Below are 27,857 nucleotides of genomic sequence, written 5' to 3'. Positions count from 1 at the left end.
CTCTCAGCTTCACACTTTCACCTTAATAGGCTTAATATTTGTCTGTCACGTGCCCCTTGGTCTTCTAAAAAAATCTTGTGAATGGTTAATTGTTGGGCAGACCATTTGTGAAATATTAATATGGAAAGCTTAAGACATGAGAAGAAAATTAGAATCATACACGTCATTTAGGTGGATTCGTAGTGAGTAAAAGAAAGTACCTGTCTACAAAATTTTGGATCTTGTAGAGGATCTTGTAGAAAATCAGGATCTTTCATGACATGAGGATATCCAAAGTTGGGCCAAGAGAAAGTTTGGGGGAAATGATTTAAGTCAGAGTGTAACTTCATGCCAAGGTAACTGACATTTGTAAATCATAGTGTACAGGACCTAGTGAAGCCTACAAACTGAAGCAGCAACAACAATTTTAAAACAAACTTTCTGAATTAAACTTTTAGTAAGAATGAGTCAAATGCTGTGGGGAAAATGAAGATTTTATTGTGACAAGCAATTCAGATGCAAGTAGATGTCACGAAAAGTTTAAAACTATGAAATAAAGAAAAAGGGAAACATGGTTCATCAGAGAGACAAGTGAAATATAAAGATCAAAAATAAAACAGAGCATGCAATTGAAATTTGTGCTACTTTCACTCTGGCTTTTAATCAGATCATTGTATACTGCTAATATTTACTCTAAATATATTTCCCAAATAAGAAAAATAATTGTGTTTACATTATAAGTATCAATTCAGTTATGTTTGCACAAGTAAACACTAGAGAGTATAATAATGGGCCTCAGAATAATAGAATAAAATCCCAATATTTCTTGGGTTTTTAATAAAACAGAGCTTATCTTTATGGTTTTATACTAAGAAAGAATACTGGAAAAACATATGTAAAAGAAGGTGACGAAAAACTTCAGTGGGGAAAAAAAAGCAAATAATTTTGAAATGATGTAAAGGAGAGCAAATTATTTTAGCAAGTCAAGGGGATCTGTAAATACCAGGTAAACACTCTAGTTCACTCTAGACATCCCAAATCATTAATCACATGAAGATGCATCATATAGTTGGATGTGAATAATTCTGAAGGTGTTGGTCACGTAAAACTATGAATTTCATAATCCAAAAGATTTTAAAGCTCTTAGGTGAGGTCCCCCTCTCCCTATAAAATGTGTCCAGAACAAATGAACAGAAAGCAAAAGCACAATAGTGGCACCATTACTAGTGTCCATCATAGCTGCCTGCCAAAGAGGTCTTATTTACAGCTGCCCCTTCCAGTGGTAGCTCTTTCCTCTTTCATGCATTTTGAAAGCCTCTGTAATTTCCTAGGTGGGGATGATTTGTTGGTCACTACTGACAGAACTACAAAAGAATGCTTTTAAATGCCCGTTTCAAACACAAGACTTGGAAAAATGCTGTGAAAATCACTTAACCTTTTTTTTCCCCTCTTTGGCTGGAACACCTCTTCTGTCCTTCTGTGGAGTTGTTAAAAGTAGAACAACTGTAGTTTGTCTTGACACATAATGACTTAGGTTTGTTTTGGAAAGGCCCTTTGTTAATAAATCTGTTTTCCATTTGGGTGTGAGTACTAATGTCCATGGCAAAGTCTTGCTTTGTTCCTTCATTCACTTGCTGCAATGTCAATGCCATGCTTCCTTTGATTAAAATAATAAAATACATGATTAAATATTTTATAGGACCCATCACACTATGAGCAATGCCTATAGGGTCAGAGGGCATTCTTCAAATGAGAACATGTGTTGTTCAGCAAATTACCCCTGCAAAGAGGCGTATGCACAAGCTTCTCGAAAGTCTCACAGCTGTGGTGCCCAGATGTTGGCTGACATGTACCACTGGGGTCAGTGTGGGAAAAGGAGTCATGATGCGTTGTGGACAACTCTATATTAAGCTTTACATCAGTAGCAGAACACAATCCAAATTGATGATGAATGGGGTGGCTTGAAAGCTGTTGAGTATCACTTTGTCACCATTCAAAAGAATTACTCTTTGCACAATGACAATCCCATTAACCTTTGGGGCTAAATCCTCTTCATTAAAATCATCTCAAACTTTCTGCCAACTTTACTTTAAATGTAGTCATAGGTATCAAAAGGCTATGAGACAGCTTGGGAAACTGGGCATCAAAGCATTTTCTGACAGAAATTATACAAGGTGTGGGCATTCCACATGCCAAAGGCTGAGAAATGCATAATTTTCATCTTGATCTCTGACCTTCCAGCCTAGGTTAGGATTTGTAGAACACCCTCAGAACTAAAGAATTTGGGGGAGAAATCAAATACCCCAAATCAATCCATTTTGGACCTCCCCTCCCAATCTTTCATCTGTCTCCATGCAAGATTACTTCCCAGAAGGATCAGAAGTCATACAGTATGTTCAAAACTGGGCTGCAGGTCATGAGTTCTGCTGTTGATGTAGAGAGCACTCACAGCCCAAGGCTAATGCAGTCTGTCCAACATGAGCCGGGAAGGTTCTCAGAGAGTTTCCACCAATATTCAGAAGGAATTTCTCATTGGTTATTTGTAGGAGGAAGACAAGGTGAGGCCCACCAGAGTTCTGGTAGAGCTCCTGATAAGGTTATATCATGTAACTCAGGTGGTAAGAAAGAACATGAGTTACAAACACCATTCAAGGGAGCCAGGACACAGCTTTCTCTAATTCAGAAGGATATGTTATTTCCCACAAGACAGGTAGATGTGAAGATGCTTTTAAACAGATCCCTGAAACAAAACAAAACAAAACAAAACAAAATAGATCCCTGGGTATGCCTGGGTAGATCAGCATTGACCATCTGCCTTTGGCTCAGGGCGGAATCCCAGAGTCCCTGCATGGAGCCTGCTTCTCCCTCTGCCAGTGTGTCTCTGCCTCTCTCTGTGTATCTCTCACGAATAAATAAATAAAATCTTAAAACACACACACACACACACACACACACACACACACACACACAAACAAACCAAAACTAGATCCCTATAGTGTTGCTCCATATTACTGTAGGCACTCAGACCAAAAGGGGGGAATTTGGAAAACTCACAAAAGTGGGCATTGTTTCCATACTATTTCTGATCTCCCTTAAGTCCTATCAGGCAGGTCCTTTCTGTTCATTTGCTCTTTCAATGTTGAGATACTGTGAAACGCTGAGAGGACAGAACTGCTCTCCTTGAGGAGGGTGTATCCCTGGGACGTAGACTCACGTGCAGACATTTACCCGGAGGCTGGCCAGCCCTGTAAGGAGCCCTGTAAGGGAGCCCAGCTCCCTGTGAGGAGCGTGTGTTTGCTGTGCAACAGGAGCACCACAGCGTGGGGGGGGGGGTCCTCAGCTCAGAGAAGGCATTGCAAAGCCTTTAAGCAGGTGGTGGAGGCGGGTCAGTATTTGACCCTGGGGTGGTTCCCTTGGATGGTAACGGGAGAGCACAATCCAGGCGGAGGGAACTGCATATGCAGAGGTACAGAGAACAAAATTATCTGAGAAAAGAGCTAACCTGCCCAGCTGATGGCAGTGCAGGAGCAGGAGCGATGGCCTAAGAGGGTAGCAGACGCCAAGGGGCAGCGGGATCACAGCAGGCCTCCCCTATGGTGGTCATCAAGAGTGCTCATATATCACCCAAGCCGGGACTCTTTCGAGAGTCGAGGAGGGGTGCTACTCACGATCGCTCTGACGAGAGGGTAAAGCGGGAACGTCCAGGCTGAGCTGACCCCCGTGGGTGCGGGAGCCTGGCTGCGGATGCCGGGAGCACTGCGGAGGGTCACAGGCGATGTGTGCCCGGGGCCGGTGACGGCCACTAGCAGCGGGAAGACCCGACTGGATTTCTAGAACCAGCAGGCAGAAGGGACCTCTGAGGTCCCATGAACCCGGGAGCCCACGGTGGGGGGCGGCTGATGGAGCCCGGGGGGCCCCACACCCGGGGGACCCCAGAGCTGCGTGGCCCTGAGTCCACGGAAGCACCGGCAGTGCTCGCCAGGGGCTGCTCCGCTGCATGGATCGTCCTCGCCTGCATCTAAGGGGGCGCTTGCCATCTTGGGGAGCCCAAGGAAAATACTGGTCGATTTTCAATATAAATGGTTTTGTGTGTGTATCAACCGACGTGACCAGCATTATGGTTTTAGGCCCTGAGCCTTTTCTAAAAGATTCTCTTATTTATATATTTTTTAAGCATCCTTGGTACAGAGTCTTTTTAAGCTTGCTCTTATTCCAAAAAGCACCCTTTTGATGTAAGGAATTCCCAGGTTCATTCATTCTTATATTAAGCAATTACCTGTTGAGTGTCTGTCATGCTTCTGGCATTGTCCAAAGTCTTGGGCACCCAGTGATGTGGAAGACAGGATCCTTACCCTTCAAGAGAGTGCAGTTTATTAGTGGTAAGATGGGAGAGATTAAGGAAGGAAATCAGCTATTTATCTGTAGCTTTCATTCTCTAAGGGTGGTCTCAGTACCAAAAGCATCTGTACCACCCGGGAACTTGTTAAAAATGCAAATTATTGAACCCATCCCAAAACTATTGAACCAGAAACTCTGAGCTGGGGCCCAGCCGTCTTTGTTTTAACAAGCCCTGTGTTTGACTCTGATGCACGCTGACGTTTGAGAACCTCTGAGCCACAATATAATAAGATGTACGTGCTGGGGGGCCGAAGAGGATGTGTGGGCTAACTGTCTGGTGGCATAAGGAAAAGCTTCTGAAACGAGTTATTTCGAAGTGGAGAGTTGAAGGGTTGGTAGGAGTTGGCTGGGCAAAAGGAAGGTGGGAGTGGACAGAGATTCAGTCCAAGGACAGGATGGAGTGAGTCAGCCTAGAGGTGAAAAATAGCCGAGCTTATATTCAGAATTCAGGAGGAGCCTGGGGAGCCTGGTACAGCAAATGGGGGAAGGTGGGGACTTGTTTACGTCTCCTATCAAAGGGCAGGCAAAGCCTCCCTCTGCATCTGCAGGCAGTAGCATCAGGGAAACCACAGCTGCTGTCTGAGGTGACAGGTAGGGCTTTCACATCGGGACATTCTAGGGAGTCAGGCTAAAGCCAGTGAGGGAGAGAAGCACAGTTGGGAGCATGAAGTTAGGGAGCCTCTGGGATCCGGCGATGCAGTCTGGCAGGGAGCAGTGAAGATAACCCAGAAAACACGTGTAAACTCAAATTAGGACTCCTCTTCCAGAGAATGGAGTCTCTTTGTCTGCGGGGGCTGCCATGACAAAATGCCACAAACTGGGTGGCTGCGACCACAGAAATAATTTTCTCATAGTTCTAGAGGCTAGAAGTCTGAGCCCAAGGTGTCAGTAGGGTTGGGTTTTTCTTAGAAGCTTCTCTCCTTGGCTTGCAGGTGGTCATCTTCTTGCTGTGTCTTCACGTGATCTTTCCACCTCCACATCCTGGGGTCCCCTTGGGAATACTAACTTCCTCTTCTCCTAGGGACACCAGTGATGTCGGCTTAAGGCCCACATGCATGGTCTGATTGTAACTTTGTCACCTCACTAAAGCCTAATCTCTAAAGACAGGTTACATTCTTAAGGTACTAGAGGTTCATCATACAAATTTTTGGAGGACATAGTTCAGCCTGTAACAGATGGCAATAACAAGCAAGACTCCAGGTTCAGAAGAAATGGACTCCTTGGTACTTAAGATGTGAGCCCAGAGGGGCAGTAACATGCCAAGAGACTTCGGGAGCTTTGTACCCAGCGCTACGGGTCTTTGTGAGAAAATAACCTGGTTGGTCACAACAACATGCTACTCCCCTAATGAGGGCTTCTCAAAGTCCCCTAGGCTGAAAAGAGATTGGTTTCATATTCAGGGCATCATGAACTCTCAGGTGTGAGGAATATAAGAGGTGATATTAGGACAAAATAAGTGCACAGGGGATAGAAACTGGTTGCCATCAAAGGAAACTACATAGTAAAACCATGCCAGATTTGGAAATCAGAAAAGCTGAATTTGAATGTGAGATTTGTTGCTTTTCTCTTGGGTGATCTTAGTGGGAGAATTCAAGTAACTACTCAGTATTCATTTTCTCTGTATAATAAAGGAGCCCTACAGTACCTCCTTCACAGGAGTAAAGGAGAAGATGTGTCTCATAAAATATGATGGTCTTACTTACGTAAGCTATTGTCATCACCATCATACGTGACTTCTTTATCGAGGGTTTGCCATAAAACAGGTATTACATTAATGCTTTTAAATGTAAGATCTCACTTAACTGTAATCTTTCAATACAGTCATCAAAGGTATCTGAAATAAATGCTCAAAGGAATCCACAAAAAAAGCAGATACGTTTATCAAAAACAGTCCTTTCTAAGAAATGGTTTTCCCATATTAGGTAGTAGGGGGCTTCCCAAGTTCGATACAAGGGATCAGAATGTATCCACAGGAACATATAACTATATGGAAGGAAAACAAAACTCCATGCACATAGAATTGTCATATTTCAAATCATTCAGTGACATGGAGATTAGATGTCTTGGAGATTAGAAAAGAGATGGTAGGTCAGAGAGGAAGAAGGCGTTATAATCACCTCCTGGAATTATTCCATTTTCCCTCACTAATCTACCTGGGTGGTGGGGCTGGGAGCCTGAGGATATCAGAGCTGGTAAGGCGGTTCTGCAAGGTTCCCCTAGTTTTCTGTGCTTCCTAAGCGATATTCCCATGGTTTGTGTGTTCTCAGGTGGGCACATTGACAGGAAGACAGAGAGCAAATCAGCCACGGATGCTGTCTTACATCATTGAAAATCACAAACCAGTTTATCCTATCAGCACCCTCAATTTGTTTTAACCCAAACCTTCAAGGACACTTTGATATAGATTATTCAAAATATGAGAGATTCAATAATAATTGAACTATGGGCCTACAACATGAGATCAAAAGGAAACCTAAAAAAGTTGGTTCTTAGCACGCAGAGGGCTATTTGCCTGCGGGCGAGGGGCAAGGATGGCTTCACAGAACAGAAGACATCTGAGCTGGCTTAGGGAGCTCAACAGGAAGCATTTATGTAAAGAAAATAAGAAACAACAGTTGAAAAACAAGATCCTGATGTTCAAACCATGGAGTTTTGAAACCACCGGGGAAGAGCTAGGTCTCTGTACAAGCTAATCACCTTCTGTCTCCAAATCTCCCTACATTTTACTCGGTGCCCCAGGACCCTGACGCTACGGATGCACTGTGTCATCCTTGCCTCCCTGTCTTGTGTGGGAAGAGTCCATGAGAGGCAGGAGACGTCAATGGCACATTGGAAGCTGGGCAGAAATTGAGGCCAGGGGTTCAGTCCTCTGACTTTCTCCCTGCCAGGTCACTGCACACTGGCCCTGTCCCTCTAGTAAAGGCCACTACTCGAACGGAGCAATCCCAGACCCCTAGGTGCTGGTACTGGTTCTCTCCCCTTTCTCTTCAGAGCCACGATTTCTGGGTTTCCTTTCCACTCTCCATATTTGAATAGATAATCCCTTTGTACAACTTCCCTCAGTTACCCTACTTAAGTACAACAACCTTTTTCTGAGAGAATCATGGTTGATACATTTACATAACAATACAACTGAGGAAAAAAGCAAAAGTTCATTCTGCCCAGAGACACCAAAGGCAGATTTAATTGGTTTGATTTTTTTTTCCTCCTCTCTTCTTTCATCTCTCCATACCCATTGAAATGAGTGGCTATTTGATGTTACCAAGGATACACAGAATGATTCAGAAGTGCCATTTGAAGAATCAGCAACCATGGGTAGTGGAAATTATTTCATGTCAAATTTTTCCATTACTATAGAATAGATTTCATCTTCATAACTCTGTAAAAGTCCTCAGAGATTGTCTAGTATTAGGTATGAGACAGGCCAGTGTTCCTAAAACTAGCTCACGAACAAAATCATCCACACAGCTTTCTAAATATATATGTGACTATATATATATATTACCAAGCTCACCAAGTTCTCCTGTGTCAGAAGCTCTGGGGGCAGCATCTAGACTTTCATTTTGTTTATTTATTAATTGACTATTTTTACTCTGATGGTTTCTGGGCTCTAATTCTCACTTAAGGGGTGGGAAATGGGAGGACTAGAGAGGTTCCGTAACTTGCTCAAACTCAGCTAAAATGACAGAGGCATGATGAGAATGAGATCTACTGCTCTTGACTCTCAAACGCTGAAAATGAGGGGAGTCAGAAAGAGGAGAACTCCACAGAAGCTTTGGAGAGAGTAATGAATGCTCTGATTTGAAAAAGTATAACATTGAGCATGAATTAAGGAAAACGAGGCTGTTTCCCAATCTCCAGAATTTCACACTCACCACACAGCCTCCTGTACCTCACATAGCTTTTTAGACTTTTATCAAGTGTTGACCTTTCAGAAGAGGTATTTCTTACGGTGAACATGGTAACCAGCAACCCCCTGATTCTATTTACATATGAGGATTGCAATTCCACAGGAAGGACTCAGTGTTCTGATAAGTGATGGAAACAGTCATTTCATAAATCAGAAGATAACCTCGAGCCATGGCTTTGAAGTCTCACTGATGTTTTCCAACTCATTTCCTAAGGAGAGAAAACCTGCCAACAGCCTCCAAGAAGATAAACATAGGGTATTTAGCTGGTAGAAATCCAGAGTCTGAAGACAATGAATTGATCAAATATTTTCTACCAGAAAATAATACAAGATCTCTTCTCCTACAAACCTTTCCAATGATAAGGAATTAATATATTCTTTCTTCACTAGTGAAGGAAGAATAGAATTGAAGAAAAGTAACCTGCCTATTTCAATGTGGATGAACTTCTTTGACCCCTGAAATCTCACAGCAGATCCTCGTTGACATCCTTAACTACCTAAAACCAGAGAAGGGAGATTTCCCGAGAGCAAAATATTATTTGGGGTTAACCTATTTATCTTCTCCTAGGCGACTTTTCTCTTTCTCAGTTTAGGTTATTTGAGCATGATTGAGAATGTTGAAGAAGCGTGCCTGGGATTTTCCAACTCAGAGGGAGGAACGATCACTCTACCTTTGGTGAGTGTTCTCAGATCTGCGTTATCCTTCATCAGTCTTGATTAACCTCAAGGTGACCCATTGGGGCTAAAGTTCTTTACCCCCACACTCTCTTCTGAATTCTGAGTCACAGATTTCTTTGATATGATGTTTGGGTTCACTAGGAACCTCAAAACTTATCTGTACAGATAAGTACACCTAATAAGAACACTAGTCACAGTTGCAAGATGCTCTGATTAAAAAAAAAAAAATAGGAGACAACTACAATCCTACAAGTATTTGAGGTTGGTATCTCGCAGGAAGCAGTTCTGCATGTTTAGTTATAGGGTAGTTAAAATACCCTATGTGTGGTGTTAAAAACACTGTAGAAACTGAGCATTGCATAATTTAGTATGTTAAGACCTTAATTTCTCTTTCTAAATTCTCATTTTTTTAAAAAAGATTTCATTTATTTATTCATGAGAGACACATGGAGAGAGGCAGAGACACAGGCAGAGGGAGAAGCAGGCTCCCTGCAGGGAGCCCAATGAGGGACTCGATCCCAGGACCCCGGGATTATGCTCTGAGTCAAAGGCAGATGCTCAACCACTGAGCCCCCCAGGCATCCCTAATTCTCTCATTCTTGATAGTTTTGAATTTCCATGACTCTTTGGAATGATCTCAGATTTTCTTAAAGACTTTGAATGGCATTCTAAGGAATATTCAGTGTTAGTCTTACAATCAAAAGAGGACATTTAAGTTCTGAAATCTCATATACTATGTCAGCAGTGGTTGACAAAGAGTTCAAACCATCAATGCTCTACAAAACAGAAAACCTATATACATCAGGATGAGGTTTCTCTGTCATTTTTACTTGGCAGTTTTGGTCAAACATTGCCTTATTGGCCACTTGAAGTCACCAACGCTCTCCCCAGACTTGGGAAACATGAGGCTTAAAGTTTAGGGATTGAGGGGAGGGAACAAAGAAAGTATTTTTCCTTAAATCATAATAACACTGAGAAATTTAATGGTCTATTTTATATGGCAGATTCCCATTCTATGTCATTATTGATCTGGGACCAGTGCAGTAGGAATGGTTTAAACATTTAAAGATCCCATTCAAAGTCTTTTACAATTTATTTTCAAATGACAAAGTCTTAGGCAAATTTTTTTAGAGGAGAAGGGCAGAGGCAGAGAGAGGGAATCTCAAGCAGACTCCACAGCACAGAGCCCAGTGCGGGACATGACCCCAAGACCCTGAGATCATAACCTGAGCTGAAATCAAGAGTAGGATGCTTAACTAACTGAGCCACCCACGTACCCCTCAAATGACAAAAAGATCTTAAAGTTGCTTTTGAACTTGAGGTTTGAAATGTTTTCCTTTTTGCGTTACACCTGAATCCTAATTTTTGTTCTTTGAATTTGTTTCAAAAATAAAATTAATCATTAATTTAAAAAAGTAATCATTAATAATCTCCTTCCTCCGGTGTCTTAGATTGGGTGTTCTGGGAACAGAACAGTGGAGCTATTTGATTGGGTCAGAACCTCCAAGAGAAGGAAATGAAGGAAGCAGGCCAGGGCAGGAGGAGGAGCTGGGTGAGGATGAAGTGTCCCCTGGAGAAACGTCCCCTGGGTCGTAGAAAGGTGGAGTGGGGTGGACATAATCTCTCAGGCTATGCAGTTTTGACTTAAAAGGGAAAATTCTTTGGAGAAGGGAGTAGCTGTGAGCAACTGTGATCTCAGAAATATGATTTGGGGTTAACCTATCAGGGTGTGGCCACACCACCACCCTCTACCTAATCAACAGAACTCATACTTACTGACTTCTGGAACAAACTTACTGCTTTATCAGTTTGATAGGGTATATCTGTGACAAAGCTATTTTTCTTCTCTTTAACTTTTTATTGATCACATTGAAAGAGCCCACCTTCGCCTCACAGAGAGCTAGATAAGATTCCTCATCCTCTATGTCATGCCAAAAAAACAAAACAAAACAAAACAAAAAACAGCAATTTGGCTTTTCCAGGCCTCATTTTTTTTTTTCTTTAACACATAAGAAAAATTATGGAAATTTTCAAGATTCTAAGAAGTAGCACTTTGGTCTTCTTACGTGTGAAGAGATACTAGCATTTCAGGAATTACTGGTTTGGGAAATGACCGAGACAGTCCCCATTTTATTTGTATGGCGGGCATGCAGAGCCCCTGGGGTGGGAATAACTGGCAGAGATAGAGCGTTTGCTCTGTGCAAGACTCACTCTTGGTCCTTTGCCTTCGAGATCACTTTTAACCCTGTCAGCCTATCTGCTAAGTGAGACTGGGATGTCCTGTTCCTCTAGGAAGGAAGTGAGGCTCAGAAACGTTGAGTGACTTGCCTGAAGTTGTTCAGCTGTTGGAAGAGCCAGGGTTTGAACACAAGGCTCAAATACTCCCGCCAGAATCAGGTGCTTTTCTCTACCTCAGTAATCACATCAGTCTTCCTGATTCAGATAAACTGCCTATAACGAGAACATTTTCTCAGCAAATGACTGTGTACTTTAGCTTATGGTCTCACAGAAAGTTCTAGAAGAGTATGATGGTGAAGGCTCTCTCAGATGTTCAGGGCATACTTTGGGTTAATAATGATGTCTTATTGGCCTGAATCCTGCTCCTGCTCCAGAAGCTCAATTCCTCTGGTGTTTTAAAGACTGCAACAGGGCCTTGAAAAAAATCCTACTTTCAGATACTGAAAGAAGAGAAGAAGTTGTTTTTGTGACTCTCCTCCTCCTTCGTCAAATTCTCTTCTTCGGTCCACTTTACAGGACTATTCCGCAGCTGGTTGATGATCTCTTCACCTTTTTTCTGAGTTCTCAGTGTCAGAGGCCAAAGCTGGGACCTCACTGCTCTCAGTGCATTCGCCCAGTGTGATTTCTTACTTTGGGCACAACAGCCCAAGGAGGTTATGTTTTAAATGCAAACATCGTGTATCACTGTCATTTACTTCATGACTCATTAAGAATACCAGGTCTGTTATTTTCCATATTTCATTTCCAGGTCTCCTTTTGCTGCTTTTTCTGCTTTGTACGCATTTCTAAATTGCCTCATTTTACTTTTCTTGCATTCCCAGGACTCTTTAATTACTCTTGCCAGGGTTCTGCTGAGGAAAAGGGCTGGGGTTATGATGGGGGTAGCAGAGAAGGTTTGGTTGTCCCTTGATAGGCTCTGTGGGCGGCGTGTGGCCCTGACTGTTGATGCAGACTTAGCTGGTATTTCCTTTGAATGTGGGATACATAATACCTCTTCCCCCCCAAGTTTGGGTCCTAGCAATCAATACCGGGGCAACAAGGAGCATCCCTTAAAATTTTGTCATAAATACATCACTTTATTTAACTACCCCCAAATCCTTTTTTTTTTTCCATTTGGGGAAAAGGAACCTCAGAAAGTGTAAGCAGTTTATCTAAGGGCACACAGAGAGTTCTGAAATATCTTTAGTTAAATATTTACTCAGCCACTTTCTGCCAGCTATTGGAGTCACATAGGAAATAACAATAAAAAGGATGATTTTAGGAGCAATGTAGAGAAAATAACCTGCTACATACTAGGCACCAGGCAGTTTCAGATACTTAACGTTGTGTTTCCCATCAAACAGACCTGACTCCTGCCCTTTTGGAAAACACAGGTACATAATAGACTAAAAAGATGACTTATCCACGCAAATAATTACAGCTGTAGTAAATGGGATTGAGAAAATTGGGTGGGTGCTATGTGGTTTGTCCTGTGGGCTAAATTGGGTCCCTCCCAAATTCACATGCTGAAGTCCTAACCCTCAGTACCCGGAATGTGAATGTATATGGAGATAAGGTATTTAAAGAGGAAGTTAAGTTAAAATAAGGTCATTAGGATGGGTCCCAACTGAACACGAGAGTGACGTTCTTACGAGAAGAGGAAATTTGGACACAGACACGCACATAGAAAAGATGATGTGAAGATCCACGGAGATGATGGACTCCGAGTCAGGGAGAGAAGGAGAGAGGAAGAAACCGACCCCGCTGACACCTGCTCTTGAACTTGTAGCCTCCAGAACTGTTAGAAAATACATCTCTTTTGTTCAAGCCACAGGGCCCCTGGTACTTTGTTTTGGCTGCCTTAGGAAAGTAATACAGTGTGTAACACAGAATCCATACCTGGTGAGGGGCGGCTAAAATAAAACCTTTTTGAGAATGGTTTCTAAATACCCCAAGAAGAAATGAGGTGTTACCCAAGTGTCCGAGGGATTAAAGAGAGTGGGCATAGGATAAGTAAAATTCCTGGGAGAAGGTATGGATGGGCAAAGCCCATAAAACAGAAGAAATAATCTGAATCATGGATAAACTGGGAAAAGAGTCAAGAAAGTTGAGCCACGATGAGGGAGAGGTGGGCCAGCCTTTAAACAATTATTTGGGTTGGTGTAGGTGGAAGGCTGTGCTATAGCAGAAATTCATGTTCCCAGCCCAGCCTTTTGCCAGCTCTAGGAGCCCAAATGTCCCCATTTATGTGTGTATCTTATACAATCATCATGAAAACCCAAGCTTTGTTCTTTGTTCCCTGGTATCGAAAGAAAGAAAGAAAGAAAGAAAGAAAGAAAGAAAGAAAGAAAGAAAGAAAGAAAGAAAAGAAGAAAGAAAGAAGAAAGAAAGAAAGAAAGAAAGAAAGAAAGAAAGAAAGAAAGAAGAAAGAAAGAAAGAAAGAAAGAAAGAAAGAGAAAGAAAGAAGAAAGAAAGAAAAAGAAAGAAAGAAAAGAAAAAGAAGAAGAAAGAAAGAAAGAAAGAAAGAAAGAAAGAAGAAAGAAAGAAAGAAAGAAAGAAAGAAAGAAAAAGAAAGAGATGGAGGGAGGGAGGAAAGGGGGAGAATGGGAGGGAGGAGGAAGGAAGGAAGGAAGGAAAGAAGGAGGGAAGGAAAGGGGAGGACGGAGAAAATTTGATTTATTTGACAGATAGTGCTATATAGTTGGAAATTTTTGAATTAACTAAACACATAACTTGGCTTGTAAAGAGTTGTGGTGCCTTAATACTACTTTTACAAGAAAATTTTACATCAGAACCAGAAGCTAGGCCTTGTTCTTGCAGTGTGCATCTATCGACACCTAGCGGCCGGATGCTGCATTGTCCTGGCTGAGTGTTGAAAAATAAGTGGGTCTCACAAAACAGATTTCAAGCCATTCTAAAAAGCGATGTTTCCACTTATTTATTCTACAGTTATTTATTGGATCCATCTTAGGTATCTGGCACTGCTTTTGTGAGGGACTCAACTAAACTGAGCTCTCCATCCTGATCTAAACCATATATGATATACGAATTAAATCATGTCACTAGCCACTGTTTATTGAGCACTTACTGCGTACTAAGCACCGGGCCAGGCAGTTTTTGCACATCATCTCTTTCAAACTTGACAACCAAGTTCAGAGTTGTTATCCTTTTCCTGAAGTGGGCAAACTGAGCCATAGAAAGGTAAGCTGATTTACCTACATTCACACCCAGGTGAAGAACTGCAGTTACGTCCTCATCTACCTAGTTGTCATGTTCGTGTTGATCCCACTCTACCACACAGCGTCTTAAACAATTCACCCATAACTTTACTTATTTAAACTATATAAACTTGTATAAGCATATATATAAGTGTGTATATATATATATATTTGTATTTATATATATTTCTGTATGTGTGTATGTCACCTATATGTGTGTCACCCATTATATGCATGTCAGGGACAGTGTTAGATAAGAATGCAAATATCTGTTCACAAAGCATTTACTGAACACCTACTACTTGCCGTGCATTATGTTGAGTGCTGACAGTATAATAGTTGGCAAAACAAAAACAAAAACAAAACAAACAAAAATCCCACAATCCCTGTCCCCAGTATGTTTAGAGTCACATACAGTAGAGGGACCTTAATCAGATAGACCACCATACTAACAATATGGTGTGCATAATGGCAATCTGGGGTGTACTTTCTTAGGAAGGACAATTCAAATATCCAGATACATAGCATCTTAACTGTTCTTAAGATCTCAAAACGGGTTTCTCCAAGGATGTGCTGCTTCAGCTGAGATCTGAAGGAAGGATATAACTTAAGCATATGTGTATTGAGAGGAAGGAGTAGAAGAGGCAAGCCGACAAGTGAGAGCATTCCAGGCAGAGGGGACAGTGTGTGCAAATGTCCTGTGGCAGGAGAGAGCAGTGCACAGCCAGCGAAAAGAGATAAGAGGTATGGGTCAAATATGACTGGGTAAGTAGAGAAGTCGGTAGATTGAGGGGGAGACCGTTGTGCAGACTTACCTACAATGCAATGGTGCAATGTACACTCAGCAATGTCATGGCACAAGAACTCTGTCTGCGTCTAGCTACTGCAGAGGGAATCCTCCCACATGCTGGGGCAAAGAAATGTTAGCATAGACCCAGGGCAACCTGTGTGCATGGTCGTTCCCGGGGCTGAGGCTGGGCAGTTGGCCATCTGCTGATTTGATTCTCCTACAACCTCGGGAATACAAGCATATCTTCTGGGGGTGGCTCTATTCCCTGGCCCTTCTCATTCGTGTCCGTGTGGCTCCCTCATGTCCACTCCCATAGGCAGAACCCCAACATCATCACTCCTCTTGGCCCTATGCCCTTTGTCTTTCCTTCTCTTCCACTATCTGAGAGCGTTTTTGTTATTGTTGTTGTTGCTGTTTCCTAACCAAGTACTCCCTCAAGGCTTGGAGGAAGAAAATCCAGATGTCTTTTCTCATGTTAGAAAGATACCATCTTTTCTTCTCTACTTTCCACCTGGTCCTACTTCTCTCCAGGTGCGCTGGGCACAACTCACATGGAGGAGAGAGGGATGTGAAAGTGAATTATTAGTAAAGAGGCAAACAGATGTCATGAAGTTTCTCAAAATCTTATCCCTCCACCATGTCTCCTGGAAAAACCGCTCCACTGCAAAATGATATATAGTTCTCTAGGTGATCAACTTTCCTAGGAAGTGGAAAAGGGTCCTAGATCTCTTTGTCTAGGACAGTATCTTCCCCTTTCAAAACAACATTAAGATCGCGTGAGTGATGTTTTGCATGGGTTCTCCAAGAGTCAGGTGGATGAACCTAAATTACTCTCTTTGCAGGCAGCTACCCATTTCCCCAGGCCTATTCTGACGACAGAGAACCTTCTCCCAAACTTGGTTTCCCTAATTCCTTTTGTCTTAGTTACCCTTGCCTTGTCTTGCAAATCAGAGGTTCAATGGCGGGGGGGGGGTGCTTAAAATCTGGCCCACAGGCACATAGCACCTCTGTCCAGATCATGCCGTCATATTCCCATTTGACTCAGTTTACCAGTTACTTGGTGCATTAGAGTCAGAGACTCCCCCGTTCTCCCCAGAAAGCTGTCAGTATCCTTGTTCAGCTCTCTCCGTGAGAATGGTCTTCCTTCCCAGACAGGAAAACTTGCCCCCAATCCAATGGAGTTTCTTAACCTGGTCAACTCTACTTTCCTCCTGTGCCTTGACTCCCCCATTACATTTTAGGTCACTGGTGTGATTCCTGCCAGGAACTCTTTTCTTCTCATCCAGAAATCCTCGGTGTAGAGCACTACTCTGTCTTCTCCTTGCAGGACCCAACATTTTCCCTTGATGCCATAGCAATTCCTGGTCTGCATTGCACTAAGCTATGTCAGAGCCTAGAAAGTTCAACTCTCATAGCACAGTCTTAAAACAAACTGAACATTGAAAAAAGATGCCCATGTATTACGCCTCTATCACTCACCATGAAGCAGAGATCATGAGCAGACCAGGATCTTCCTGGGTGATAAAAATAAGAAGAAAATCCAGTGGCATCATTTCTGGTGTTGTTATGGGAGAGCCAGGTGCCAAGGGGGAAGTGTCCACGTGTCTAGTAGAAGTTGATTTTAACTATTGACTTATTCCATCATCGAGAGTTTCAGTGGGCAGCCTGGGTGGCTCAGCAGTTTAGCGCCGCCTTCAGCCCAGAGCGTGATCCTGGAGACCCGGGATTGAGTCCCATGTCAGGCTCCCTGAATGGAGCCTGCTTCTCGCTCTGCCTGTGTCTGTGCCTCTGCCTGTGTCTGCGTCTCTTATGAATAAATAAATAAAATCTTAAAAAAAAAAAAAAAGAGTTTCTAACTCCCTGGTGCCAAGGATTAGGGATGTGTGCGCAAGTAACTCCAGGGTTTGTTGCAACTAAGAGATACCAGGCCAGGTAAAGACTAATTTTCCTTTCTATTTTTCCTTCTTTCCATATTGGAATATATATGAGATGCCTGGGTGTCCAATAACTATTTTAGGCCAGGAGGTGACCTTGAGGATAGAAGTCACATACAGAAGATGGTAATTGAGAAAGATAGGGAAAGACATCATGGAGATAATTAAGCAGAAAGGACTTTATAGCTCTGGATTTATTTTACATGAGGAAGATTTAAATTTCTTTCTTGGTAGATAGCTCTTATTTCTAGCCTCTGTTTCAAGCTACTAACACAACTTAGATATGGTGAAGGCGGAAGGTGATCTCATGCAGTGTGAGTGATATTTACCTACATGGGTAGGGACAGGAGGCATCTCAACCTTTTGCTTGCAGAACTACGTAGAGCCACTTTTCATTCTCAGAAACATATACTGACCCTTAGGAATCCTAGATTTCTTGACCTCCCCTCACCCTGAATTTCTGTATTACATTCTAGAATTACAGGCTGCTACTATAACTACTTATCATTGCCATTTAGAATCTAATTAAGCATTGACATGTATGCATATGAATTATTATCCTGTAATAATTCAAAAGGTATCCCCATACTTTCCTGTGAAGGCAAGTTTTAGGCCAGAAATATTAACCTGAGAAGAGGATATTATGTCTGACATTTAGAAAAATCCCAGCTAGTGAAAGCTAATGGCATGCCCATGTTCTTCTTCTGGGCTGAAAATAAGCATCTGAAGAAAATAGTGGGATTAATTTAGAGGCTACAAAGAAGGTGATAGAGAAGTTGAAATCAGGGCCAGATGCATTTGACTCCCCCCCTCCCCCCCCCGCCCCACACACGCACACTTCCTTGAACTGAATGCCCCAGCTTTGCTTGGGTAATTGAGTAATCAATGAAATCTCCTCCAGGAGCCACAAAATTAAAAAAAAAATAATAACTCTGGGAAACGAACTAGGGGTGGTGGAAGGGGAGGAGGGCGGGGGGTGGGAGTGAATGGGTGACGGGCACTGGGGGTTATTCTGTATGTTAGTAAATTGAACACCAATAAAAAATAAATTAAAAAAAAAAAAAGAAAAGCAGAACAATAAAAAACAAAAAAGCCCATTTTGTTCCCTCTGATTTATGGGTCCAATCACATTGGTGATCAGGGATATTTTTTCAGATGGAGTCATTTCTCCTTGTGGGGACACATGCCCAGCGTTTCCCTCAATGGCAGAACTGGTGATCACCAGGGGACAAGTCTTCAAATCCAAGACAGCCGGCACCTTGAGGTGTTGTTACTTGTGACCTTTCAGAGTTCTGCTGGGAGTAATTATGTCACTGAATAAAGACTGACACTACAAAGTAATTTATATTCTCTAATAATCTTTTCTTTTAATTAATGAACACTGACAGTGGTCAAAGAAATAATTAGAAGACTGTTTTTAAGACTGAGAGAGTCCCACAGGGCATATATGTAAACAGTTTGCTTTTGAGCTGTTTATATCCCTCCTTGGTCAGACATATTTGGTAATACTCACTTCTCCAGATTAGCCTTGATAACCATTTGCTCTCAAAGACTCTGTCCAAGGCCCCCTGGCCTCAGGGTCTGGTGTGCTGGTTGGTCTATGTCAATGAAATTCTTCAGTGTAAGAAGTTCTCAATATATGTGTATGTTGTCATCTTTCTTATGAAGCAGCACAATGATAGATGCCCGAACTCTACTGGATGGAGAATTTCCTATTCCCTTAGTCTAAGGAAATTCTTTCCTTTCTATTTGGTTACCTTGTTGTTTGACTAAAAATCTTAAGTTTTTCTATCTCTTTGACATGCAGAAGCATAGGAAAACATCCTGGAAGCCTCTGTAATTTGAGGCTTTCATGGTATGTGGAAATGTCTTTTTGACAGAGTTATCCTTACTGTCATGTTTTGAAGGATTAATGAACACTTCCTATCCTGAGATAGCCCAGAAGGGAACCATTTGGAATGAATGATACGTGGATAGATGGCCTTCAATCAGCCTGTCTAAAAAGCAATTCTCTGAGTGTCAGAGGATGGTGGGGAAGACTAGAAGGGATTTGAAAAGAGAAAAGTATGACTTCTGGGCTATTAATATTTTTTTCCAAATACTTGATATGATGAAAGAGATTGGAGGGGGGGGAGCTTCAATCATCACTGACACAAAGAACTAAACGACAGAGGGGTGTCTGGGTGGCTCAGTCAGTTAAGCATCTGACTCTTGATCTCAGCTCAGGTCTTGTTCTCAGGACTCCAGGTTTGGGCCTCACATCGGGCTCCATGCTGGGCGTGGAGTCAACTTAAAAAACAAAACAAAACAACATGAAAGATAGATGTGTAATATAGAAATCAATGGAGGGGTGGCCCCAGTGGCTCAGCAGTTTAGCGCCACCTTCAGCCCAGGGTACGGTCCTGGAGACCCAGGATCGAGTCCCATGTCTGGCTCCCTGCATGGAGCCTTTTTCTCCCTCTGCCTGTGTCTCTGCCTCTCTCTCTCTCTCTTTCTCTCTCTCTCTCTCATGCATAAATAAATAAAATCTTAAAAAAAAAGAGAAATCAATGGAATGATTAGTCTAGATGAGCTTTCGTGAAGCTGTTCAATACTCTCATTTCCCATGGACTCTTTGGCTTATATCCTATCCCACAATTTAAAATGATCTTAGTTTTTATAACTGCAAACAGAATATCAAATTTTGTTATAAGTTATGCAATTTTAGTTTCAAACCAGATTAATTTGTCACGTATTTGCAACACTAGCTGTGAGTTCTGAAGATATATGTACCAGAACTGGAATATTTTCATAACTGTAGGATAATATTATTCTTTTTGATAGTTTTTTTGTGTGTTTTAGCTTTCCACATCTAGAATTTTCATCTTCGGTTATTCCCGTCCATTTCTTTGGCATATCAGTAGTATTTCTCACCACACTTCAAGTTTATTTTTTCCTATAATGAGCCTTTTTCTATCTCAGCAACCCCTCTCCTCCACAACTTGGCAGAAATGAACTCTCGTTTCATGTACAAGCTCTAAAGTTGGTACCAGTCTCCCCTCTAACATCTGTGATCACAGCACATTGTAGCTATAATATCTATCTTCATTGTCAGACTGTGATGTTTTCAAGGGTAAGGTGTTTGTGTTTTCGTAATTCTTTATCCTCCCTTCCTATGATAATCACTTGGCAGCAATTCTTTACATTCTCCTGGAAGTAGCAATGAATAAGTGAGTTGTTTTCAATCGTTAATGAAGCTTTAAAGGAGATCTGTCTGTCTCCTTGTTAAAAATCAGAAAAGGAAACATATAACTTAGATTTCTTTTTTAATAATCTATTGTTAACAAAGTCCTTACACATACTCTACCATTCAAAAGCCACAAAAACCATATCATCCCCACTTTATTTTTATTAAAAAAATTGTTTTGGAGAGAGAGAGAGAGAGAGAGAGAGAGCAGGGGGAGGGGCAAAGGGAGAGGGAGACAAGCAGACTCCCTGTTGGGCAGGGAGCCCAATGTGGGCCTCCATCCCAGGACACTGAGATCATGACCTGAGCTGAAATCAAGAGTCAGATGCTTCATCGACTGAGCCACACAGGTGCTCCTCATATCATCCCCATTTTGTTTTATTTTATTTTTTTAAGATTGTATTTACTCATTGGAGACACACAGAGAGAAGCAGAGACACACGCAGAGGGAGAAGCAGGCTCCTTGCAGGGAGCCTGATGCCAGACTCGATCCTAGGACCCCGGGATCACGCCCTGAACCAAAAGCAGACGCCCAACCACTGAGCCACTCAGGTGTCCTCATCCCCATTTTAAAAGTAAGATCACTCAGGTTCACAGGAGATTATGTAACAACATGAAAAAAACCCTCAAATATGCAGCCATAGTCACATACCCGATAGCAAACGCTACTGGGGGAAATCGCAACTGCATGGGACGGTAGTTCTGCAATTAACTCTTTGTGACATAAAGTTTGGGTCATCTCTTTCTTATTTTTTTTCTGAATTCATTTTTCGTATGTATAAATAAGGGCAGGGGACAAGGTGACTCTATCCTCGTCGACAGTACCTTCTGGAAACCTACTCACCTGGCTCATTACAAAGCTGCATGTGGGCAGCACGTCATCCGACCACTAGATGGCGATGCAGCTTAACTCAGTGCCCCGGGCGGGAACCCCAGCCCCTGAGCAAGGCTGTGCGTGTGCAAGGCAATTCCCCACAGTCAATTTTCAAGACAGACACATTCTATGATAGCTGGGACTTCGTCGCGTCCCTTTCCCAGTGTGACTTCCTCGAATTTCCCTTATGGAGACAGTGTCTCAGGATGCCAGCCCTCGATAAGGCCAAGCAAGAGGAACAGTCCACTTGAGGCCAGAGCTAAAAACACAGATGTAGAAGGGAACTCATTTAAATGACTACAACCAGAGCCTGATATCCCTGCCGGGCCAGCCTTACCGACTGTAAAAATGCAAAATTAAAGACTATGGATCCTCATCAGACTCTTAACATCATTACTGCAGATACCAGGTATCCTCATTGTCAAATTCCCAGTAAGTGTGTACAGAGTGAGTCGATGTACTAAACATCTACTAAGAGCACATGGAGTGACAGGTAGGGAAGAGGAGTCAGTCTTCTGTAGTTCACCATCAGATTCCTGTATTTAATACACACCTACCGAGCACTTTCTATATGCCAGGCTCTGTGCTAGGTGTTGGGATAATGCAATGCCTACTATTTATTGACAGCTAACTGCCAGGGACGGTGCCCAGCACTCTAATAGGTAACTTGCTAAATCCTTAAGACAACACTACGTACTAAGGGTTATCATTTCCCCTTTACAGCCACTGAAAGGGACGTGCAGAGAAATTAGTGAAATTTGCTCCTGTATTTACCATAATGGAAAGGCAAGGAGCACGCTTATGGTCGAGGGGAGGGACATGCCAACAAATAAAACAGATACTATTTCAGATCATAACGAGAAGTGCAGTCAAACTCTTCTAGATCACTTAGTCTTTGCCTTGATTCTTGAAATTCACTTCCGCTGTTTCAGAGTAGGGAAAAGATAGATTTCTGATTTGTCTGACAAATCCGAGCCCTTGTCTCTACCATGCACGTCCCTCATGGTTGTGTGGTTGTGATCTGGCTCTCTTGGTGATCCTAAATAATTTACAGGAAATTACATTACCTCAGTTGCAACCATTGCTACTGCACTTGTATCCCACTATTTCATTGGCAAGACTTCTCCAGCCTATGCAGAAGCTAGAGAAAAAGCAGAGACAAGCTCTCAGGGTGATGTCCTAAGATCCCCTCATCCAGATTTTGGATCTGTGCTAAAACAGTCATTGTTAAAAGTGTATATTCCTTCTACTGAGTTGTATAGATTACTTAGAGTCTGGCCTCAATTTGAGTACTTTCTTTCACTGGGATACATACGTTCCTGTGTTCCTAAACTAGAGAAAACATTTCTGGAAACAAAGAAGGAAGGAAACAAGGAGAGGTATTTTCGCTCCTGGCTTCTAATCTAAAATTGACCAAGAGTCCCATCACATGAAACAATAAAGAACTGAAAGCACAGCATACCACTTTTTTTTTTTTTTTTAATCACAAGCTAAAAAACATGGAGAGGAAATCCAATCAAACAGCCTTCCCCCAACAAAGGGTGGCACTTTGTATATACAAACTGGTAACAGAAACGTCACGGAGAGTTAGGCCTTTGTCACCAACGCTAATTCTTTCAAAATGCCTCGCAGTAAAGAACACTAACTGACAGACAGGTTGGGCACAGCACAGAGCCAGTGTCTAGGAGACAAGGTATCCTCAAAGATTGTAAATTTGCAATCATAGTTTCGCTGGTTGACTGGAAGCCTACTGTGGAAGAGGCTGCCCATGTTTCTTCTTCCTTTATTCCCCTTAATAACAAAAGCCCTGAATTTTAAGTGAAGCATGGTGACTGAATTCTCCAACCCCTGATGGACTGGGAGTACAAGTAATGAGCCCAGCTCCCCCGTCCCCCCTCGGAAGCAAGGCTGAAGACAAGTGCTGATAGCAGCTGCCCCTAACCCTCCACAACTCATCCCATATACCTCTGCCTTATAACACCTACTACATTTAAAAATCATTTTCATTACAACAACTAGCGAATACAAAAATTTGTGGCTGGCTGTTAATCATTATTGCAACAAAAAATAGGTGGCAACTGCTTAGCAGTCAGGCACTGAATGGCCAACGAACAGGTACTGCAGCCTGGAGTCCTGGTGACCCTGAATGTGCTGTGGCACAACTTTTCGTCAAAGTACTGCCTGTGATAGCTTGGGGCAGACCAGAGCATGTAGCTAACTCTTGGGGGACAGTTGAGGGAAAAGGGAAGTGACTTGTCCAAATTGACATGCTCAGGGGCACCTGGGTGGCTCAGTTGGTTAAATGTCAGACTCTCTCTCCCCTTCTCTCTCTCTCTTTTAAAACAGACAAATAAACAAAAGTTCATATGACTGGACTAGACCTAAAGTCTGGCTCATCGTTCATTTAATTTTAATACAAAAAGTGCTCCTGATGCCCTATGACAAATGTCTCTAACATATGCTCTCCTAATGGGTGTTTAGCTCCACTTCTGCCAAAATAAAATGTATTTCCACAGGATATGCAAATATTAAAACATTGTCTATTAGATGAATATTTTCTGCTTTCATGTGCATCATAAATATAAAGATATATTTCTTTGGGAATGTAATAGATAAAATTAAACTTAATAACTTCTCATTCTTAGCATTCTGTTACTTATTCACTAATAATGATTTAAAAGAGAGCTGGAGGAATGCCTGGGTGGCTCAGCAGTTGAGCGTCTGCCTTTGGTTTAGGGTGTGAACCCAGGGTCCAGGGATCGAGTTCTGCGTCGGGTTCCCTGCATGGAGCTTGCTTCTCCTTCTGCCTCTGTCTCTGCCTCTCTCTCTCTCTCTTTCTCTCTCTGTCTCTCATGAAATTAATTTAAAAAAAAACAGAGCTGGAAAATGATCATGGTAAGTGCTTTTGCTCTCTCCCACCCTCCACCAAGGTCACTCCTTCCCTCTCCCCCTTGCCCCTGTCATCAGTCAACAGACACAGTGCTGTTCCACACTAGGCCTCCACTTGTTCTCAAAATCTTCTTCAACCCATCCTCTGGACAGTTCTTCTTATTAACAGAGTCATCACAGATGAGAAAGGAGGTTAAGCCTATTTGGCTTAGGGTGGGACCAGGAGTATTCAGATTTAGTAGGTACACTTTTAAGATACAAGTTAAAATTTTACAGCATACAAGAAGGCAGATGTAAAAGCAATGATTTAACAATCTTTGCAAAGTCAGCCAAGGACTCCTGCCTCTTCCTTCTGACAAGGACTGGTCTATATTAGACTTTCCATGAGTGCCACCTACTTGAGGTCCAAAGGTCTAAGATTTCAGGGCAGTTTTCTAGGACCAGAAAACACCTTCATTTTAGCAACCAACAGCAATATCCATACTCTGATCTGGAAAGCCATGAGATTTGAGAGCAAATGTTCAAGAATAATACCAGATAAGATTTTGCAATTGTTCTCAAAAAGCATTAGGGGCGGCAAAGTACTGCATTCCACCACCATGACTCCCTCTTACACCTATTTCCAGAAGAGCTGGAAAACTCATCTTTGAGAAGCGAGGAGCCATTATCATTCTTTGCATTTCACCTTGGCATTTTGGCATTCATCTTGGAATTTCTTCCCACCCTCTTGTTGTTCCAGGTTTTCACTGTGATTATGGGCTGTTAATGCCATTATTTTATTATTTCAAAGGAAAGAATGTTCTATTGCTTTTTGGAGGAATATTCAGCAACCCTTTGATAATTAGTGTTTTTAAGCGTATGCCAGTTTCTATTTTTCCTTTTCCTCTTAAATTGCAAGACTCTAAGTCAGTATTCCAAAATCACTTTTTGTTTGTCTTAAGATTACTTTGACAGCAGCTTTGTCAAAATTATTTACAAAACTAATCAGGAATGGATTTTTTTTCCTCTAAATCAGTCAAACTGATCTCTCTCCTGAGATCAAATTTATACCAGGAAATATGTGAAAACTAACACAAGCTAGAATCACAGTTTGAAGAAATCTTTTAAAAAAACTATTGAAATTTTACATTCTGGATGGATTTCGATGCTGAATAGAGTATTTCAAACATAATCCTAGCTGCCTTGTACTGTAATACTATAGCTTGAGAAACAGGGAACAAAAACATTAAATTTGATTCAGTTTGGTTTTGTGCTTTTGATTAATTTGAGAATTACAAATTGTTGCCTATATTTTATGCCACTTAATATGAAAAAGAAACTGTAAGATACATATACAGATTGCAACCTTTATGAAACTGATGGCCAGGCCCCGAAGTAGCCAGCTACCTAGATGAGGGACACTAAGAGGCAAGAGCCTCTAGCCAAGTTCTCTAAGACAGAGTGCCACCAAGATTTTTATGAGAGCAGCAGCAGTTCATCCTGATGATGTGGAATTGGAGGCAAAAGCCCTGTAGGGGCAACTCATTTGTTTTTGTTTATGCAACAAACAAGAATGCTAACTCTGTAGATATGGTGCGCTTTTTAAACCAGTCTTCAACTAGTAAATCAATGGCTCGTTTTGGTATAAATGTGAAGCGGACCAAAAAAGGATTTAGAGTATCTAGATCCATAGCTATTTTGTAATCTTCAGGCATCAGTTGAATGACCCCCCCTCCTCATTAGTCATATGCAAAATGCAGAAGTTGGGTTATTTCTATGGTGTGAGAGTAGGTTAGTAAAGATAGATAGCAGAGGGCACTGAATTCAGGCAGACATAGGTTACAATTTCAGCTCTGCTGCCTTTTCTGTCTTTCTTTTTTGATAAATAAATAGAAAGTAGGAATACCTACCTATCAGAATTGTGAAAGTTAGATGGTGAGTAGAGATGAAGCTCCTAGCACACAAGGAATCATGGCAACTTTATTACTGCAGGTTGAATATTGTACATCCCTGCAAATGGCCTCTCCCAACCCTGTTCTTTTACCATAATCATATGCCTAATCCTCTACTCCAACTGGACCTCCTTCAGTCTATGCAGGGCTAGACGACACCTATGAATCCATGAGCTGGAGAAAAGGAGAAATAAAAAAAATTGAGCGATAAATTGTAGGATAGCACAGAATATGATCTATGTTTTTTTTTCCATATCATTATTTTTAATGTCCAACGTTTATAATATGAGGGCCAGAGCTTTCTCCCCAACTCAAGTTTATAAATTTTCTTTTTTTTTCTTTTTTTTTTTTAAGTTTATAAATTTTCGTTTAGCTTGTGAGGCCAATAGGGATACTTCTTGTTGTCTAATTTTGTTTCTGGGAAGACATCATTCAGGTCCTCAATGGTCATCTGATCAAATGGAATTATGTTCTTCATCTTCTCCAGCTCTTTTTCATATTCTTCAGTCCTGGCTTTTGAGAGAGACAAAAACTTAGCACAGCTTTTCACATCTTTTTTCTCAGCATCCACCTGGACAGTGTGTTTATCCTCTGGCACAGGAACCTTCAGGGCATTAAACTTTTTCTCAAAGTCGTCTACCAAGCCAGCCTTTGCCACATTGGCCTTGTTGTAAGCCCAGTCGATAGCAGGTGGTTTCTCAGGAAGAGTAGCCAACCTGGAGGTAAGCGTCTCATTCCTAGGTTTCAAGGAGTTGGCAATGGCCTTCTGATTTCGGGATATGATCTCCCCAAAAGCTACCCAGTAAATGGTTTTTAGAGCAAGTTTTTGCCCGACCATCTTGAGATCCTTCACCAACCCCGGCGGCCCACAGTCCACAGCCTGATCTATGTTTGAAAAAAGCATTTCCCAGTATCTTTTCTCAGCCATGTCCATGGCAATAATTCTGTCCATCCATTCATTCATGAATTGAATAAGCATTGATTAAACTTTGACTATGTGCCAGATCCTTGTCCATGTTCTCAGACCTACCTCTTTCCTGAGCCAATGTAAGCTAAAAATCCATTTATGAGCTAAAGTGGGGAATTTTTTGGTGCCAATTATTATGTGATTACAATTTTCTCATTTCCCAACACCAAGGAAGCTTTTCTTTATTTACCTCCAGACTATTACATAGCATATGGTTTGTTTTTTGGATATTTTCTTCACACTTTCCTAATTAGATAAATTTTGTCTTCAAACTCCCTATTTAGAACATATTCCAAGACTGTGTCCTGGTTACTTGCATTTTTAAAATTCAAAAGATATCTATTCAAGTTTCTGTGATTTTTTTTTTTCTGCTAGTCAGATCTTATCCCCATTTCTATTTATTTTGAAATGTGCTGACACATCATGGGAATTCCAAAGCTCCCAATATTGGGGAAATTGCCACTTGAAAAAAAGATCTATTCAGCGCTCTCCTAGGTCACTTATAAAATATTGTGTTTAAGATAGTCTAGCAGCGATGAGACATAGATCTAACCCTCAATGTATCAGTGACGCGTTGTGAAAAAGAAGATGAGACAACTCTGGCCCTCAGTTTCCATGTCTTGAAAACTGGGAAATAGTATCTTATTTTTCGATGAGAGTACTGTGCAAAATAAAGTTAGATATATGATAGAACCTTGATAATTATAAAGTGCCCTATAATAAATATTAACAATTTGCATCTCACCTGAACTAAACTATACCATTAAAGCCGATTTGTATCTGAGTACTGGAGAGAATGATGAGTTGGAATAGATTAGGGTTCCTAGTGAACCCAAATAAAACAAG

General features: G+C 41.7%; 1 protein-coding gene and 1 long non-coding RNA gene across 2 annotated transcripts; both read right to left on the bottom strand.

Annotated features, from left to right (window-relative positions):
* Positions 1-128: 128 nt before the first annotated feature.
* Positions 129-8,360, bottom strand: LOC112654883 (uncharacterized). Its single transcript, XR_003133447.3, has 3 exons — positions 8,253-8,360; positions 4,256-4,332; positions 129-2,719 (listed from the first exon to the last, which is right to left on the bottom strand). It is a non-coding gene; the product is annotated as an uncharacterized LOC112654883 (long non-coding RNA).
* An 18,039-nt stretch (positions 8,361-26,399) lies between these two features.
* On the bottom strand, positions 26,400-26,882 carry LOC112654881 (ATP synthase subunit d, mitochondrial-like). Its single transcript, XM_035698902.1, has one exon. It carries the CDS (start codon positions 26,880-26,882, stop codon positions 26,400-26,402), a length of 483 nt encoding a protein of 160 aa, XP_035554795.1.
* Positions 26,883-27,857: the final 975 nt, after the last annotated feature.

The sequence above is a fragment of the Canis lupus genome, chromosome 15 (genome assembly GCF_003254725.2).
Source record: "Canis lupus dingo isolate Sandy chromosome 15, ASM325472v2, whole genome shotgun sequence".
Classification (NCBI taxonomy): domain Eukaryota; kingdom Metazoa; phylum Chordata; class Mammalia; order Carnivora; family Canidae; genus Canis; species Canis lupus.
This window is presented reverse-complemented; position numbering and strand designations above follow the sequence as displayed.

Coding starts and splice junctions, on each gene's coding strand:
- LOC112654881 (XM_035698902.1), bottom strand. CDS start 26,882: ATGGTCGGGCAAAAACTTGCTCTAAAAACCATTTACTGGGTAGCTTTT.